We start from the raw sequence: 19,852 nt of genomic DNA on the forward strand, positions 1-19,852 counted from the left end.
CTGCAAAAAATGGTACAATCCTGAAGCTTTAATGGTTTAACTGTTTAAAGCTTAATGAGAATTGAGAGGAATTTATTTTTAATAAGAGGATCTAACAGTGAACTTTCTCTGTGCTCACACACGGCAGTCACTGTGTTCTCACCTTTGAGGGAAAGATACTACTGGGGAAAGATTAAACTGTCTTGATGAACTTTTTAATTATCTTAGTTTGTGTTTGTAGAACTGAAAGATGTATAATTAATAACAGAATCCCACAGTGAACATGTGCTCTCACACAGCAGTCACCATGTCCTCACCTTTGGGGGTAAATGTTGACTTATTTATAGATAAGTCATTTTTCAGTAGAGCGCTATTTAAAAATACTTTGTCATGTTAAAAACTCTTCTCGAAACACGAAAGCATTCATTGAAACACTGGAGCAGAGACTCTTTATTCCTTAAACCTGACATCCATCACATTATTGTGAGCATAAAATGACAATAATTAAATATTTTTATTATTTGTTCCAGAAATGAGCAGCTAGAGAAGCCAGAGCAATATAATGGGATCAAAAACCTAAAAGGAAATCACACTGCAGTCACCATGTCCTCACCTTTGGGGGTAAATGTTGACTTGTTTACAGAAAATTCACTTCTCAGCAGAGCATTTTTTTGAAATACTTCAGAAAGAGTAAAAAACATTTAGTTCAAATTTCTCCAAAACGTTAACCTGAAAGGGAATCGTTTGATCTGTGAATCAAAATTCTTATTGTCATTGACGTAATTCCGCTGTTGGCCTGAGGGGGTGATGTTTCTACATCTTTTGTCTCCATTTGTGTTGAAAAGCAGTGACGATATTGCAGATTTTTCTCTAATTGAGCTGTAATTTCTCAGCTAAAATAGACCAGCCACTGCTGCTGATGTGTGTGTGTGTGTTTCCGTTCTTGACAGCGCCATCCAGGACCCATCAGACTGTGACAGCGCCTCAGAAAAGTTCACCGCCAGGGTTTCATTAGTCTCTCGGAGTGAGCACTCAATACGTAATTAATTAAGCGGCGTTTAATCCTCCATTTCTCCACACAATCGGCCTCACATCGCTTGTGCGGATCTGAGGCTCGACCGATTGGATTAACGTTGCCTCCTTTGAGTTGGCTGCCAACACTTCAGGGCTTTTTTCATTTCAAATCAGCGAGCCTCGATGACGTACGGAAAGCGACGCCGTTTCCGTTTTCGGGCGGATTTGTCGTGTATGTCTCTGTTTTTTAAAGTGCACAATGGTGCCACAGTCGAGTGCAGACGGGGCTTGATGTGATCCTTTGCGGCAGCGTGGCCCGAAGCCGAGAGACGAGCGAGCCGGATGATTACGTGCGCCGAGGAGAAGGCAGAGAGAGAGAGGGATGAATAAAGAGGGAAAGGGGCCAGAGAGAGTGACGAAAGAGAGCTAACGAGAGTGAGGAGGGGCGAGGAAAGAGAGCTAAAGAGAGGAAGAGGAGGGCAGGAGAAGGACGAAGCTGCAGCGACAGTCAGAGGGAAATCTGGCCAGTTTTTCTTTGAGTGGCAACAGAATCTGAGAGCTAAAATGGGCCTTTTTTGGTTAATTCAGAGGATCCGTTTCCATTGACCATAAGACTTAAGCAAATTGGAATAACAAAAATAAATTTGCTGAATGGAAACAAGACGATTTGGAAACAACTCATGTTTTTGTGCTAAGGTGAGGTGCGATCAGATGTGATTAAATTATTTCACAAAACTGCAATAGAAACACTTTTTTTTCGCATCACGCGATTCTTGTGCACCAGAATCCTGTTTTCTTTTTCAACATTAGCGGAATATTGACAAAGTTTTGTCCACATTTGTAATGGAAACATTTCTAAAATTGTGGTGACATTGAGTCACATGATCAACAACCGGATGCTACTACTGGCAGAAACCACAACGAAGATGACAGGAAGTGGTAAAAGGATGATGCCGTTTTTAGTAACTTATTCACGCCTGAATTTAATTGCGTTTAACGGAAACATCGCAGAACTGCGGGGGTTTCCTTCAACATAGTTTCTCAGACATTGCAGTGGAAACTCAGCTACAGACATTAAAATGCTTGTGTGGATGAATCGGCTGTAGTCCCAGTGTGGGAAATATTCACATGCATTTCTTCTTCTGCACCTTAAATTAAATAAACTCCTTTCAGTGCCTCACTAATTGGATGTTAAATTCAACCCAAATGGATCCAAACAATAGGTTCTAAGTGGGTTTTTCCCCCTTTTTCCTGCTGATTAGAGATGGTTGTTAGGCAGCTTTGGTATTCGCGGTGACCCGGCTCTCTCGGGGGGTCGCAGGGGTCCTGAAAGGGACCGAAGGCGCCTGCTGTCACGGCCGATTACCGCGCACCGCCGTGACGGGCATTAACCAGCCTGTAACCTCCGCTCTGTGGTGATGTCCTCACGCTCCGCGTTTAGATCACCGTCCACGAATCCATCCTGGTTCTGTCCATCAGGACGCCTCCTCTGTTCTGACCCGATTCGAAAGGCTGCCAGTACTTACTGACCCGTCGTCGTCTTTCTGCATTGTGTGTTGGCCAGACTTTAGAAAGCAGCGGCCCAGGGCGCCTATGTTTTTTGGGGGCCTCAAAGTTTTTCTTTTCTTCTTCACCGCAAAAACACAAAATCTCACCAAGTTTTTTTTTTTTTTGGTCTAGTTTCGAGTACAAATATCTTATTACATTTTAACTAACTCACAAATAACTTTTCAGCGAAATATAAGAACTTGTTTAGAGTCAATAATTTCTTAATATTGATGAAAAAAATACCAGTTCCATTAGCAGATTATTTCACTTACAACATGTGAAAAATGTCTTGTTGAAGTAATCTGCCAGCGGAACTAGAACTGGGTTGCTAGGCGACAGGCTGGGCGTGGCTGGGGTTGCTAGGTAACGGCTCAGTGCCCTGCTGTCGGAATTAAGGAATTATAAGAAGCTCCTATATGTTGCTGAAAAGTTACTCATAACGTACTTTTGTCTTATTTTAAGTCTACTAAGATATTTGTACCAATGTACTTTATAGAAAACTCATAGGTCCAAATTAGGTGAATTATGTTAATATCCTTGGGATTTTTATGCATATTGACAATATTCAAGTATTTTATGACTTTGATAAGTAAATTATGAAGTTACAGTCAATTTCTTTGGAAACAACATGGAGTTATTAAACTGCATCAGTTCATACCTGACGATGTATAGTTTTTACCTACTAATTTTCCGTTAGTAAAAATAATTTTTCCATAGTGGATGGGGGGGCCAAAAGTGTCTCCAGCCCAGGGGCCCACATCCCTGTAAATCCGTCCCTGCACAGGAAACATGGCAGCTCGGTTTTATTAGGTCAATTCAAACTGCTCACAAGTTTAATATGAATTTCTTCTATAATGTGAAGAAATTATGTCGATTTTCCAATTTGGGTTTTTCCATTTTATGGTACAAAAGACGGGAAGGCGTTTTAGGAAGTCTGTGTTAAACTGGCTGATTTTCTGCCCTCTTGATTTGACGAACAGGAGAAAATGAAAGTGAACTCAGAGAAAACCCAGGAGGTTGATGCGTTCAGGATTTTAAACACATTCGTTTCTCCATTCTGTTCTTTTTTAGGATTTACCTCTGATGATTTTCACTTTCTTTTCACTTTCACAGACATTTGCTAGGATCTGCTTAGGACCAATCTCTCTTTCTTTCTGTCTTTCTTTCCTTCCTTCGCTCTTTCTCTCTGTGTCTCTGATTCCTTCTGAACTTTCTTCCTTCTTTCTTTCTCTCTTTCTGTCAGAGTAGCCCTTTTGTTAGCAATGATAGCAGGTGCTAACGTTAGCATCAACTGTTTCTACAAGCTAACCTCACATTAAAGTTGCATTAATGTTAAAAATAACCTCGTTATAAACCATCTTTTTCTCTTGTAGCTGCTACTATTACAACTCCTGCTGAGTTTGGGCATGAATTTAACAATTATAAAGGAAGTTTTATATAAAAAAAATACCTCAGATCTTGTGTTTTTTATTAAATTTTGATTAAATCAGTGGCGTAAGATGATTTATTTTATCACATATAAATAGTGGACTGCATAAATAAATCCATGGGTTTAATGTTTGGGCTAAATATGATGGAACGTAGTTGCGGATTCTAAAGATAGTTTGACATTCAACTAACTCACTCACTCTGTGGTTACCTAGCAACTCACTCACTCTGTGGTTACCTAGCAACAACCTCTTGAGTAACTGGTGCAGCAGCAGTTTAAGGTTTCTCCACAACTGCTTAAAAAACAACAGTGTGGAGTGAAAACTGGATAAAATAGGAAATGTTATGCGTCCAATTTGGATTATTTAAGATATTTAAAACAAAAAACTAATCAATAATTGTTTATCTATAGATATGAACACTTATATTGTGATACATTTTTTTTAAAACCAGTTTTTTTTCTAATATTCACTGTAAAATTATTAAATATTGTAAGACATATGATTAAATATATGGAATAAAACATTGACTCAGTCAGAATGGCATAAAATCAGTCAACAAAATGTGGATCCTGGTATTCCTGTTAGCTTTTCCCCGTGTTGTCTGCCCAAAGCAAATGAATAAAATGTTTTATTTTTCCTGTTCTCTTCCTGGAGTTTTACCTAAATCCATTTCGGAGGGGCTGGGATTAGTCGGTTAACTCTTCCCAGCTCTCCTGCCGGCCGCTCCAGCTTGGCCCCGTCTGACTGGACCGAGGAGGGCCAAGTCATTCAGCCAGCCTGAGCCGATTCAACAATCACATTCTGTTTAAATCCAAGTCAGGCCCGCCGAGACTGCAGCCTTGGCACCGACCCCGCCGTGTTTTTATCCCGCATTTAAATGGGAAAACAGGAATTTAAAGTTGAAAATGTTGCTGATTTTTCTGCAGAAGCCGAAGCCTCTGAGAAGGGGGAAATGTTTTGTTTCCCACCACGTGAACTTTGACCCCTTCCCAACGCTTTTCTGCCGTTAAGATGTTTGGGGCGTCCCTGCCGGATTGTCGTGTGTTTTGCTAACAGGTTTATGAAGGAAAACACACAAACACGCAGAGGAAGAGTGGGGGGTGGGATCCTTTAAGCAGCTTTGTCCGTAATGTGCTTCAGGTCAGCGAGACGAGGAGCCCGGTCCTCGTTAGCATGCGCTACGCATCCGCTAACATCACCGTCTTATTGAGGCAGGAGGATTCAGATCAAGATGATTGGTAGCAGCAGGGAGGGAGAAAAGGAGAAACTGAATCCCAGCCGCGATGGATGGAGGTGGGATCCGAAAGGTTCGATGGGCAGATAGGAAGGGAAGAGAGGAAGCAAAGCGGAGGAGAGGAGTGGGTGGGGCGGCGGCAGCGGTGGATGTGAATGCGGGCCACTGAGCGCTGGCGGGAGGCCAGGCCTCTAAGCTCTGGCAGCTCGTTAGCCTCTGTGTTACTGACCTGATAGACCACAAGCCCTGCTGCCCCCACCTCCCCCCACAACTCACTCATGATCTAATATGGACGCACTTCCATCAACTCACCTCTAGGGGCAGCAAATGAGCAGAAAGGAGGAGCTTTTGCACATTTTCCCCAAAGTGACACCTCCTGTCACTCAGAAAACATCCTGATTCCTCCTATCCACTTATTGTTTCTCTTTTTTTCTCTTTTCTTCTACCAAAAACTTGATGATGGTTTCAACTAGCACTTTTTAAAAATGATTTATAATTAATTTTATTTGTTTTATTTATTTATTCTGGATATTTAAAATGCTTTGAGTTCCAGTTCCTTCAATATTTTTTGAAGGGCAATTTTTTTTTTGTTTTATCAATTTAATAATCTATTTCAATCATGGTTTTGTTTGTGTGCTGCTTTTATTTCCATTTTAATAATTGTTTTTAGTCATTTGGTTCTTTTTTCTGTCGGTTAGCACTTTTGTCAGTTGAGGCTACAGCTAATAGCTGCTAGTTAGCGGTAGCGTCTCTTAGCTCATTTTTGACGTTTATGCTCTACGTGTTTAACCATTAGCAATCCAAACAACTGTAAGCCAGAAAACATTTGAGACGGATAAATTCAACCACAATACAAAGAAAAACCATAGATTTTTTTCTGTGTTGCTGCTGAAAAGTTATTAAAATCTTTGTAGCTTCGTTGTCTCTGCCGTTCCTCTGCTCTTTGTCTCATCAGCCCGTCTCAGTCTCCTTTAAACCCGCTAACTGAGTCTGCTTTTCAGATGTGAGCAATTTTAGGCTTTTCAAATAAAAAACCCGTCTTCTTTAATAAGCGGCCACCGCTCTCCTGGGTGTCGTTAGCGCTTTATTGTGAATTAGCGCTGAGTCCACCCGCAGCCTGCCAACATGTCTGCTGTCATCGCCGCCCTGTCTGCGCTCCCCTAACAGCCTCCTTCATAAGGCCCATCAGCGCAGTTAGACATATTACAGTCACAATTACTCAGGCTAATTGACTTCAGGGGATGTGAAATATTCCACCGGAGAGAAGCGGCCGAGGTGATGAACAGGCAAACTGTGATTTTATTAAAGGGGAGTGACTCATATCCTTCCTCGGAGGAAGGATCCGTTTCCCCTCACATGTATCTCCACATAGACGAGTTGAATTTTATTGTTTGCATCCAGAAATTTCGCGCGTGTGCAAAACGCTGGCAGGTGAAAAGACGATTCTTTGACCTGCCGTCCATCGCCGGGCTGCCGGCTGTTCACCACTGTTCTGTTAGCAAAATGAAACCTGGAGATGTTATTAATTTAGTTCAGTGCCACAGCAAAGAGGAAAATAATGTTGAAGATTAACTCAGAACCACTGTATTCTTCTGTTGTTCTCGCTCTCAGACACGTCAACATACTGACAACAGCTAGGAGGCTAGTTAGCTCATTTCAACACCTGTTCTGCTGATGATCTGTCAGAGTTTGGCGTATGGGTCGCCTCTTTTAATCTTTGCTTACTGAATTGAAACTCACAGAATTCCACAGCACATCCACATGGTGAAGTTATCAAAGTCAAGCTAGCATAACTAGCTTTTTTTCTCTTAATTCAAACTTTTTTCTGATTTTGTTCTCTAGTTTTTGTAGCGTCCATTTTTCTTCTATATCTCTAGTGCGATATGTTGACAACCTGACTGCTAGCACCAATGCTAGTCATCGTTGGTAAGCTGCTTTTTGCGGGATACTGTAAGCGTGACTTCACTTTGCTTACAGTATCCGCCTAATCTGGCAACCAGATCCAGCTCAGGTTGCCAGATTAGGCTGTTTTCCTCCCAATTTGACTTATTTTGAACATTTTGGGCTAGAAAGAAAACTTTGGGTGGATTGTTACAATTTGTGCCACTTTTTCCAACATCTGCCGAGTTTCTAGGAAGTGTTCAGAGGATATTTTTTGGAAATAGTTGTCATTGGGGGCAGAAAAGCACAAAACTTTTCGTAAAATGCCATGTTGTTGCACTTATCGTATTAGTTAATTTGATTAGTCATTGGTTAAGCATGATTGAAAAGGACATAGAGCCACAAAAAGCATAAAATCTGTTTGTGTTCAAAGAGTTCAAACTCTTAGCTGGCACAGTGGGATCTGGTTCAACCAAAGACATTCTGCATTTTCAATGACATTTACGTTTATATGTATGACTACATCTGGTGCTTTTAACCGTGAGTTTCATTAGCGGCTGGTGTTTTTGAAGTTGGTTTGCTTTGTGTTTGGGCTGGAAACTATCAGTCAGACCTGGCAACCCTTCTGGCCTCCGCCCGTTCTGACCCCGAGCTTCTCTCCGTTTCCCCCTGCAGCTACATCCAACGGCACCATGGAGGGCATCGACAACCAGGAAGGGGGCGTGTGCAAGACCAAGTCCATGAAGATAGTCATGAAAGTGGGGCAGAGTGAGTATCGCAGCATCTGCAGGCGATGTGCAGCACTCCGAACAAGGTCAGAGGAGGCGGCTCCGTCGTCTCCATGACGCCTGGGGCTGTAATCCAGCCAACCCAGTTCATACACAAACACACAGTACAGCTGCTCTCACACGCTTTCAGCTGCACTCCAAACACATATGCTAATCTAGTTTACATGCATAATTCCCATGATTCATAGCCCAGCAGATGCAGTGTTTGTGCACCCTGAGAGCGTCGCGTCTGGAGCGCGAGCAGCTCCAGTATTCTCCTGGTCCGGAGCTACTGGTTCCACCGCATCCAGCTCAGGTTGAGGATAAATCCAATCTGTGAAATTAGGCTGAAATCTGGTGATTTATCGTCATTTTTAATCCCATTAAAACAAGAAGCGACGCCTTTATTAATGCTGCTCCACCTTAAAACCATTGGCTAAAAGTTGTGTGCCACCTTAAAAAATTGTAACGAATGCGAGTTAATTGATTCGTATTGACAGGCAATACTGGTAGCAGCTACTGATGTGTCTTTAAAGATAGATGCTTGATCAATCAATCAAATTTTATTTGTATAGCACATTTCAGCGGCAAGGCATTTCAAAGTGCTTTACATAATTAAAATAAAAACAGGAATAAACAATGAGAAAGAGAAAAAGATTTTGAAAAAGATTAAAACAAATAAAGATAAAAACATTAAAACCTCAGAGTTTTAGTTAGAACGCCATCTAACAAGGGTACGCACACCTTAAAACCTTCATTAAAACATAAACGGTGAGAATAAGGAAATAAAAAGTAAAGATAAAAACATTAAAAACATCAAAACCGGCACTATAATCCTAATTTAGCCATAAGCAACTCTAAGCAGGTGGGTTTTAAGTTGATTTTTAAAGGCACCCAGTGTTTCAGCTGTTTTACAGTTTTTCTCCGGGACAATTTGATTTGTCCCCATGGGAGAATTGATTGATTGATTGATTGCCTGCTAATCTGCGTCCATGTTGTTCTTTCAGACCCGTCTGACCCCGTTTCACCCAAAGACATTCCCACCAGAACGCCCTACAAGCCCGGGTCGCCGGACGACGACAGGGAGAACAACGAAGTCCAGCAGACACGAGGTGGGCCCGATTTCTCATTTTAATTTATAAGAATAAACTCATAAACTTTGGGGAATAAAGATGAAATTTTATCACAGCATCTTAAAAATTCAAGAAAAAGTTGCTCTAATGAGAAAGAGCTGGAATAGATCTTTTTTGTCTTTTTTTTCTTGTAATTTCTGAGTTTCAAGTTGAAAATTTTTGCCTTTTGAAACTCAAACATATTTGAGTTTTTTTCTGTAAAATTTCTGAGATTTTTTTCTAGCAAATCTTTGATTTTTCAAACTCATTTTCCTAAAAGTTGAACATTTTCAGCTTTTGACAGTTTTTTCTAGAAAATTTTCTGAGAGTTTTGTACTAAACTTTGACTTTTCAAACTCATAAATTTAGTTTTTTTCTAGAAATATTCTGAGTGTAATTTCAAAGTATTTGAGTTTTTTAATAGCTAATTTTTTACTTTTCAAACTCAGAAATTTCCTTATTTTTTCCTAGAAAATTTTTGAGTTTAATCTCAAAATTTCTGTTTTATTTTTTTGGTGGAAATTTGATCCTTTTTTCCCTTAAATGGGCCTTAAACACCGTCGTTGTGGAGTTATGGTCAAGGAGCTGCACAAAATAAATCAGTGTGTGTGTGTGTGTGTGTGTGTGTGTGTGCGTGTGTGTGTGGGTAACAGAAAGGTCAGCGAATCATCAGCCGGTAATTGAATGTTGCCTATAAAACCGATAAGCATCTCTGGTCCTTCTACGGTGTCTCCTGGCCGCTCGCCTTTCAGCTTTAAGGTGACATTTTCAGGAAAACGATCCCGCCGCCGTCTGCCGTCTTCGGCGCACAGAAACGGGCTTGTTTCGGGTCGAGAGGCTTCGTTTGAGCGCCTCCTATCTCTGCTATTGGATTGCAGCTCAGAAATCTCTGTGTAAGAAAATCAGGAGCAGTAATTTCCTCCGCGAGAAGCAGGAAGTGCCTGGGGACGAATGCAGGCTGACCCACATAAACGCTCCCCTGGAAAAACAACAACTGAAATAAAACCAATCAAGAGCCTTTACAGCCCAGGAAATTAAACTGAGGAATATTCATTATTTATTTCAGACAAAACAGAAGGAAAGGGTTTAAATATATGCAACATTAGATAACAAATATGTGACTCTTTTCTTTCTGTCGACGGAGAGTTTGTCAGTTTTTGGGATCTGCTGGGAGAGGAGAGATCCACCTTAAGAAAACTGGAATGAAGGTTAAGTTACGCTTTTAAAAAGCTGCTGAAGAAGTGGGGCTGCACCTTATAAAATACAACTATGTAGAAAAAAAGAGTCAAATTCTGCCAAAATTTACTCAAAAAAACTTTTAGATTAATCTCAGAAATGTTCTAGAAAAAAACATGAAAATCTCTGAGCACCAAAAGTTAAAATTTTGCTGAGAATCTTAGAAATCTTGAGATTAATTTAAAAAAAAAAAAAATTCTAGAAAAAATGTGGACATTTTTTGGAGCTTCAGAAGTTAAAAAAAAAAAAAAGTTCTAGAAAAAAACTCATAAAATTTTAGGTTAATCTCAGGAATTTACTAGAAAAAACGTTGATATTTCTTGGTTTCCACTTTGGAATATTTCTGAGTTAAAAAAGTTGAAAAATTGCTAGAAAAACTCAAAAATTTTGAGATTCGTCTCAGAAAATTTCTAAACAAAAACTTGATTATTTAAAAATTTTCAATTAAAAAATTACAAAAAAAAAAAAAGAAAAAAGGAAGTTTGAAAATTTGCTTGAAAACTGAAATTTTCAGATTAATCACAGAAACTTTCTATAAAAACTTGGGAGTCAGGAGACAAAACTGATCAACTTTTGAAAGTCAGAAATGATGAGAATATTAAAAGAAATCCATATATTTTCCAATAAGCTTGTTTCTTACAACAACTTTATTCTTGTAATTAAACAAAAAGCACCTGCAGCTCAATACTCGTAAAACTCGCATATAAATCTGAGTCAGATCTTTTATTTTGAAGTCCCCCAGCTCTGGCTTCCTGTTGGAGCTCTTCTAGCTTTAGTTTAAAAAAAAAAAGTCACATCTGATCCGCTCCTATTCAAATTCAGCAAAGACTTCAACCTTGAAAGTAGGGCAATCAGCGGCTGGTCGGAGATCCCGGAAAGCTGCACTCAGATAAATTGCGTTTTGAAAGACATAAAAACTAACTTGATTTTCTGGCTAAAGGCCCCAGAGGGGCAGAGAAATAGAAATATTTGATACGGTCATGAAACATCAATTATGGAAGGCAAGCTGTGCTCTGACTCCCAGCGATGGACGCTCTGGTTCTGATCCAACACTGAAGGCTGGGAAGCGTGTGGCTCTGATCGGGACCGGCAGCATCGCTGCGACGTCGCTGCAGCATCGCTGCGACGTCGCTGCAGCATCGCTGCGACGTCGCTGCAGCATCGCTGCGACGTCGCTGCAGCGCAGTGGCGCAACTACACATTATTCAGGTGGATGCGAAAACATAGATCGGCGCCCCCTCCTCCCCCCGACCGAGGGAAGGAACGTCAGGGTGAAGGAGCGACGCTCACTCAGCCCCCTCCGCCCCCCCAACTCCCCATCCCCCCCCCCCCCCCTTCCCACCCCCGAGGCGGCGATACCTGAAGGGTAAAACTCGCTGCATTTACCTCGTTATGTGCGCGAGGTGAAGGTGCGTAAGGCGCGCAGAAGTGTATGGGAAAACATCATCGGCGCGCCGCCCCCTCCAGACGGGGTTTTGGCGCCCCCTCTGGTGCTGCGCCCCTATGCGTTGCATACCCTGCATACCCACTTTTTGCGCCACTGCTGCAGCGTCGCCACAGCGCAGACCCTGAGCGGTTCCGAGGGAAGACGTCTAAATCCACGTTCAACAAACTAAAGGCTGAAACGTTTATGATCGATTTGGACGGAAAGTTTCAGGAATATTAAAGATCAGCTGAACAGGAAATGCCGTTTCCTTCTCCTTCCTGCGTTCAGGTTCTACGACGGCGCGTTTTTACCATCGTAAAGGAGTCCATTGAAAACAAAACAAAAAAAAGAAAATTTTTCTAAATCGGAAAATGTTTTTTTTTCTAGAAAATTTCAGAGATAAATCTAAAGCTAATTTTCAACTTTTGAAACCCAGAATTTTTTTTCCTAGCAAATTTTTTAGCTTAATCTCAAAATTTCTGATATTTTTTTGCTAGCAAATTTTCAACTTTTGGAGCTCAGAAATGTCCTTGTGTTTTTAAGACATTTTCCCTGATTAGTCTAAAGATTTCTGAGTTTTTTAATACAAATTTTTGACTTTTAAAACTCAGAAATGTCCACGTTTCTTTCCAAAAGATTTTTTTTTTTTTGTAGAAATTTAACTTTCAAATGATTGTGGGGCCCGCTCCAGTCAGTCAGAGGGCAACAAATGGCCCCCGCGCCGCACTTTGAACAGCCTTGTTGCTCGGCTTGTTGTTCTGGATCAGCCCCAGAGTTCTGGTTGGTTCTGACCCGCTCTCTCTCTCTCTCTCTCTCTGTTCCCCCAGATAAATCCAAATCAGAAGACACCGGTGGCTCCGGCGGCAGCGGCGGGAAATCGTCCAGCGCCATCGGCTCCGAGGTGGCCATCTTTGTGGGCATCGCCTCTGGCAGCGTCATCTTCATCATCATCATCGTCATGCTGGTCCTGCTGCTGCTCAAGTACCGGCGGCGGCACCGCAAGCACTCGCCGCAGCACACGGCCACGCTGTCGCTCAGCACGCTGGCCACGCCCAAACGCGGCGGCGGCGGCAACAACAACGGCTCGGAGCCCAGCGACATCATCATCCCGCTCAGGACTGCTGACAGCGTCTTCTGCCCGCACTACGAGAAGGTGAGCGGGGACTACGGACACCCCGTCTACATCGTTCAGGAGATGCCGCCGCAGAGCCCCGCCAACATCTACTACAAGGTCTGAGGGGCCGGGAAAACGAAAACGCAGAACCCGGACGAGCCCCCGGTCGGAGCGAAACAAACCGTCCCGCTCTTCCTCTCTGTCGACTCCTCCTCCTCCTCCTCTGATGTTTCGTCACTAGTCGTTTCCTCTCCGAGTTTTCGCCCTTCGCTCCGGTTCGGTCACCGCCGGCGCAGACGATGGGGACGAGTAGCGAAGCCGCCGCCGTCGTCGCTCGCCGGGAAAGCGGAACGGACAGCCTCTTCTTCGTTTTCGTCCACCGGGATTAAGTGAGTGGGATGGATGGATGGATGGATTTATGGATGTGAAAGTTTCTGGAAGTGTGAGGAAAAGACAGACTGCTGTTTTGGAAACAAGAGACTTTAACGATGGGAGAAAAAGCAGGAAGTGGGCGGAGCTTGAACTCAGCTGAGCGGATTTACCAGCGGGATGCAGAGAGATTCCCACGCCGGACCTTCTGTGGGACCTTCACCCACTCACCTGTCCACCCACATGACTACCATCACACAAACACTCACCTGTGCACAGAAACAGACTCGCGGGTCAATGTGACGTGTTGTCGATCACAGCATCTCTCCTCATCCTCAGCTCGGTTTTATTTACTTGAAGGTTTAGAGAAAAAAAAAATATGATTGAGTTTCTTTGTTTAGTTCCACATTTACTGGTTTTGTTCATATCTGTTTTTTATACCTTTACGACGGCGTATCAGGGCCACTTTGGGTGGAAAAAAAGGAGTAAATTTCTGCCAAAAATAAAAAAAAATCAAAGATTAATGTCTGAAGTCTTCTAGGAAAAAACGTAAAAATTTCAGAATTCCAAAATTCAAAATATTGCAATCAAAGGAAATTAATCTCAGATTTTCTAGAAAAGACTTGGAATATTTTGGTCGTAAATTTGTGAGAAAGAGAATAAGCTCATAAATTGTATAGAAAAAACAGAATTTTCTGAAATCCAAAAGTTGAAATATTGCGATAAAAAACTCAGAAAATTTTCAACTCGAAGCTCAGAAAATTTCTGAAACTCAAAATGTTCGACTTTATGAGGTCAGAAAATTGCTGATATTTTTCTAGAACATTTCTGAGATTAATCTCAAAATTTCAGACTTTTTGTTGAAACATGGAAATGTCTGCGCTCGAAAAATCTAAACTTTCAACAATTTAAAAATGTGAATATTTCCAAAAGCCAAACATTGTCAACTTTACAAGCTCACAAAATGTTCAAGTTCTTAAAAAATACTCTCAAATTTTCTGAGCTTTTTTCTCAAATTGTAAACTTTTGGATCTAAGAATTGTCCAAGTTTTCTGTAGAAAATGTTGATTAAACTAAAAATTTCTGAGTTTTTACTCTTGCAAATATTCAACTTGTGGATCTCAGAAATTTCTGAAATTAATATAAACATTTCTGAGGTCTTCTCTTGCAAATTTGTAAACTTTTGGAGCTCAAACTTTTCCAAGTTATTTCTTGAAAACTTCTTACATTAACCCGAAAATTTCAGAGTTTTTCTTCTTGCAAATTTTCAACATTTTTCCTCTCAGAAAATCGTTGAGATTAATGTAATAATAGTTTTTTTTGCAGAAGTTTCCTCCTCCTTTGCTTTATTTTCCGTCTGCAGCGGCCCTGCTGCGCCGCCGTAATCCTCTGGAATAGTTGGAGTGCAGGTAGCGTTTCTTCCCCGATGTGTCGTCGCAGCGCCGCGTGGCAGCAGCTCAGTTGAAAACAGGAGGAGGTGGAGGACTTTTCTCTTGCATAGCGCAGCACTTTTGGCCCCTCCTTTTTTTTTTTTACGCTCGTCCCTCCACTCTCCTCCGCCGGAGAGAGACGCGGCGGCGGCGGAGGCGGAGGCGTGCGGAGATGGGAGAGCGGCCGTGACCCGTCGGGGTTCGCCACAGGGGCAATAAGAAATCCAGTTCGCCTTACTGCTGTAAGAGGTCAGAGGTCAGAGCGAAGCAGTTCTAGGTACTGTAACGGGACCCCCCTAGGGGTCCGGTGATGACTAAGGGTACCCTAAGGGCCCAAACTTCAGCCTGGCCGGTGCTCTCCTATCCTTTTCTGTAAAGCACAGGAACATCAGCTTAAACCTTCACTGTTTTCCGCCTCCATTAGCATTTCCTTCCTGTGAGTTTTCAGTTCTATTTTCTTTTTTCTACATCCAATAGATGTACATTTAAAAAGTAAAAAAGGACATTAAAAGATGAAAAAAAAGAAAAATAAGATGATAAAATTTATTTATGATAGACACAGAGCACAGGTGTTGTCAGGCGGGGTGGAGAGGAAGAAACTAATTTTAATATATAAGTGGTATAAGTGCACATTATGCAATCTAGGTTTTGATTATTTGATATCTGGACGGTTCGGGTCCCGGCTCCGTCTGAGAGTTTTCCCAACCCAAAATAAGGTGCAGAGTAGCCGTTTGTCCCAAAGGAAAGTTCCCAGCGTGCCCGATTCTCCGCATACACACCCTCCATGTTCCCCATGCATGTGTGTGTGTTCACGTGTGTGTGTGTGTGTGTGTCAGTGACTTCATGCAGCATCTCAGCAGTGACTTAGGCCTCTCCCTGAGCATTTATCAGCCCATTGTTCGCATCTCCATCGATTCATGAGCATCAAATTTCACCGAAAAAGCCAAGCCTTGTATTATCTGAGGTTTGTGCCTCTGAGAGGCTACAAAATCTGCAAATATGCAATTCTTATTTATTTTTTTAATCAATTCTAAAAGAAAAAAGTGTTCTTAACCACTGAAAGATGTAACAACAAACCAACATAACAAAATGAGTCTGTCTGTTTATTGTTTTTATTGGGTTTTTTTGGACATTTTTTTCTGTTTTTACTGCAAAAACAACAAAACTTGCTGGATATTTTGGTCATGTTTTTAGTGCAAAATCTTAGAGCAATTGAAATAAGACAAAACTAACTTAAAATGAACATTTTAGCAAGACACAGGAGCTTGTTTTAAATCAATAATTGATATTGATGAGAACATTAATAGATCCACCAGTAGATTATTTCACTTGGGAAAAAATTTCTTACTATAAATAAAATAATCTTGACTTGAAATTAGGGCTGTAGATTACAATTATTTTAGTAATAAATTATTCTGGCGATTAATCGATTATTCTGATGATTAATCGATTATTCTGATGATTAATCAATTATTCTGATGATTAATCGATTAATCGGATCGGTATATTCTGCATATTTTCATTAAACCACTTAAGCCTGTGTTTTTTTTTTTTTGTTTTTACATAATACTAGAAATTAATTAAAGGAATGAAATAACCAAACAATTCATTTACTTTATCTATTAAGAAAATAAAAATAGTGTTGCCTAAAATGCAGAAACAGCATTTCTTTGGTGTCGTTTGTAGCTAAAGATTCATCTGCAGCTAAAAAAAAAGTACTACATGCTGATGATTATTTACTATATTAATAATTTAATAGCAAAAATTGCTTAATAGGAGATTTTTTTTACATAATTTAAACCAGATGAAGCTAAAAATGATATTTGATTTCTGTGTAGAACGTATTTAGAGATAAAGAAGGTTTTTCATCTTAAATGCTAAATGTATATATTTTTGTACAGTTTAGACTTAATAACTGCAATGACTGTTTTATCCTTTCAGCAAATGGCCTTTTTTAAAAATCTGTACGCTCCAGTTAACAATTAATCAAATATTTTTAACAATCGATTAATCACAACTGATTCGATTAATCGTTTCAGGTCTACTTAAAACAAGCTCCTATTTCTTGCAGAAAAGTAATTTGTAGGTTATTTTTGTCTCATTTCAACGTACTCGGAGGTTTCCAGTAGAATCTAGACTAAAGTAATCGTAACAGTTTGTGTTTTTGCAGCGTTGACTACGTGCCGTAGTGCAAACTGTGAAAAACGAAACCATGACAAAGCATCAGTAACAGAACCTGGGCAGGTATTTAGAGGTGGAGGAAAAGCGAAAAACAAAACAAAAAAAAAAGACACAAACACAAACAGAAGAATGGCTTTTTAGTTGCTTTCTGTCTGCGGCAGAATCTGACAATCTCCTTAGTTTCTTTGAATCTGGCGTCCTTTTCTCAGCCGCCGCTGGGCTGCAGCTCTGCGGCGTCTGAAACGCTGTAGCGGCGCCGCGGTGGCGGCGGCCTGGGGGAAGCACCTCAGGCGACTGTAAAATGCCTTGCTCGTATGGTCAGCCCTCGGTCACTTGACTCAGTAAATTTGCACCGTACTTCTGTAGGTAAGAACCTGTAAATACATTAATGTTTGTATTGTATATGGATCCTGGGTTGTTACAATAGCCTTATTCACCTTTGTAGGAAAGTAAATGAAAAAAAAGAAAAAGTGGATTACACTTCAGTAAAACAGAGCATACTACTTTTTTGGTAAATAGCTTATGTAAATATTGACCAGAACCCAATAAAAAACATTTTTTATAAACTCTTAAAGTAAGATGTTTTGTATAAAATTTGAATTTTTTGCTATGTATTTTAGCTAGCGCTCTATGGAAAGCCCGTGTCCTCCCCACTTCCTCCCGTTTTGCACTGTTTCCATGGTAATTTGGTTTAAAAAAAGAAAAAAAAAAGAGAAAAGTTGCCAAACCGACTGCTGCATATTTGTGCCATAAGTGTGTACCATAAATATTTATTAAATTAGTTGTTTTTTTTCTCTCTCTCTCTCTCTCTCTCTTATGTTCCGTTGATGGTTTTATTTCAGTCCAGTTTGTAAGTAACAGTATTATATTTGCATCGTTTATCGTCTGCCCCGTTTTATTTCGTCATGTCACGGTTACAGCTCCCTCGTTCCTCGCAGTGTCAGACGGCCCAGATTGTGACGAAGATTAAAAAAAGAAAAAAAAAGACATTTTGAAATTCAGAATTTTAAATTAATTTCGAAGAGGATAAATGACACACATTCCACCAGTCTGTTACAAACTGAAAATGTTTTTCAATAAAATGTTTTTCCTATGGACACGCTGTCTGGGTTTGCTTTGTGAATTTGAAAAATAACGTCTTATTACTGTCTTTATACCATTTATTACCACTTATTACTGTCTTATTACTTTCTTTTTATGGTCCAGCTTCTAATAACATGTAATATGCCAATAGCAGAGCATTTTTCCACTACAGCCTGTTAATTACTGATATGTTATTATAACTAATGAGAACTTGTAATTTTCTTGTGAAATTTAAAAACCGGTGTTTGTGTGAGAAGTTGCCAGCCCCTAATACACCTGAAGGAGACGGGGACGTAATGTGGAAGCAATCCGGCAGCAGCAAAGACATTAGCAACGATGCTAACAAATTTTTAGCCCAAATGATGCTAAAGAACGCAGATGTTTTAAAATATAACGGTACTTTCAGAAATGGCTGCTTTAGCTTCTGTTTAGCTGGACATAATAAAAAATTACCTATAGGTTTGTTATGGTTGCTAACTTTTAGCTAGCACTAGCTAGCTGATCCTAGTTGGGAGATAGCACTAGCTAGTATAAAACGGGAGCAATGTGCAAAAAGACATTAATAAAAGACACTTTGAACCAGATTTATCTTGAGCTAATTTCCTCCTGTCGTTCCAGAGCAGCTGAGTTAATTAATCTAAAACCTTCCTGTAGCGAATGCTAGCTGCTACAAGGTATAATTTTTCCGTGAGTGACGGTTACCCCTGGCAACCAGGTTTTGTTTTAACACTAATTGGATTTAATAAAGTTTTCTGTCTGAAGCAAACTTAGCTAGTGTCGCCAATTCAAATGTATAATTCATGTTGGCATCTTAACACTTTACAATCTGCAGTTTCATTCGCCATATTGGATTGTTTTTTACTATTCTGATGTCAGAACGTGTTTAAAAAATTTATGTTTCAGTGTATAAATTGGATGTACAGAAGAATATAATGAAGTTATTTATATGTACATAACTAAGTAGGTAATTATTTCTGAATTGACCCAAAACTCTGGAAAACTTGCTTTTGGTGTTTATTGGTCACAGCGTTCAGTGACTGATTTACGCTTTTTCTTTTATTCTGTACCAAAGTTCTTATCTGGGATCCTTTCACTTCAATTTTCCAATGAAACTGAACCAGGGGTGTCCAAAGTGTGGCTCGAGGGCCATTTGCGGTCACTCAGATGTTTTTGTACGGACCCAGAATGATACAGCTTTGTCTCACCAGCTCAGGTGTTGATGCAGATGGAAACTTTATTTTATTCAATTAGGACAAAACTATTAAAACTTTAAATTTAAACTTTAAATAAAATGTGAAACTTTTTGAGGTTTTGTATCTTCCTACAGGAAGAAAGATTATATACTTTGTTTTAAATAAAATGTTATGTTTATTGTTGAGGAAGAACCAAATTCTCAATAAAACTTTATGTTTTAGTTTAAAAAAATAAAATGTTGGATTATCAGCACCTCTGAGTTGATTATGTTGGCTCACGTAACAAAAACAAAAAGTCTGGACACCCCTGAACTAAAAGCTAATAAGATTTTAAAGAGTTGACGTCATCTTCAGATATAGATATACTTACAGCTCTTACAGTTTTATATATTTGCATTTTGCTCCTACAAGAGGACAACAATCTTTAGGTCTGTTTGGATTTGGTATGAAAGTAAAGCAGGATTCATAACAGGGTTTCTGTATGTTGTAGCAACATTAACAGCTAATGCAGAGCTGCAGTGTTTGCAGTCAAGTTTGATCTGCTGTCTCCACGTTAGCTCACTCCCTGATGTAATATGGACACACTGATTACAGGATCATGGTCCCTATCAGTGCTTAGGGCCAAATTATCCTTAAGCCAGTGAGTCACTCTTGTTTTTTTGGCCGCTACGTCCAGGCAGCTAGCCTGCGCAACCAGCTATGCTGCCAGTGAGTCAGGACAACGTCCTGCCAAAACACAGCCAGGCAGAGACACGAACCCAGCAGGCTGCCATCTCTCTTCCACCTCTGCAGACCTGCAAATCAGTTCATCACCAAAGCTCTCTGCTCAGCTAGAGAGTCAGCAAGATTATAGCT

The 19,852-nt window shown here is 40.4% G+C and overlaps 1 protein-coding gene across 1 annotated transcript in view; it reads left to right on the forward strand.

The window, feature by feature from the left end:
- efnb2a (ephrin-B2a) overlaps window positions 1-17,818 on the forward strand; it is a 36,040-nt gene extending 18,222 nt beyond the window's left edge. Inside the window, exons 3-5 of the mRNA XM_081604684.1 lie at window positions 7,762-7,854; window positions 8,861-8,965; window positions 12,455-17,818. Of these exons, the coding sequence (XP_081460810.1) occupies window positions 7,762-7,854; window positions 8,861-8,965; window positions 12,455-12,864 (608 nt within the window). The 3' untranslated portion in view covers window positions 12,865-17,818. The remainder of the gene's footprint in view (window positions 1-7,761; window positions 7,855-8,860; window positions 8,966-12,454) is intronic.
- Window positions 17,819-19,852: the final 2,034 nt, after the last annotated feature.

Source organism: Poecilia reticulata, chromosome 2 (genome assembly GCF_904066995.2).
Source record: "Poecilia reticulata chromosome 2, P_reticulata-male-v2, whole genome shotgun sequence".
In the NCBI taxonomy this organism is placed as follows: Eukaryota; Metazoa; Chordata; class Actinopteri; order Cyprinodontiformes; family Poeciliidae; genus Poecilia; species Poecilia reticulata.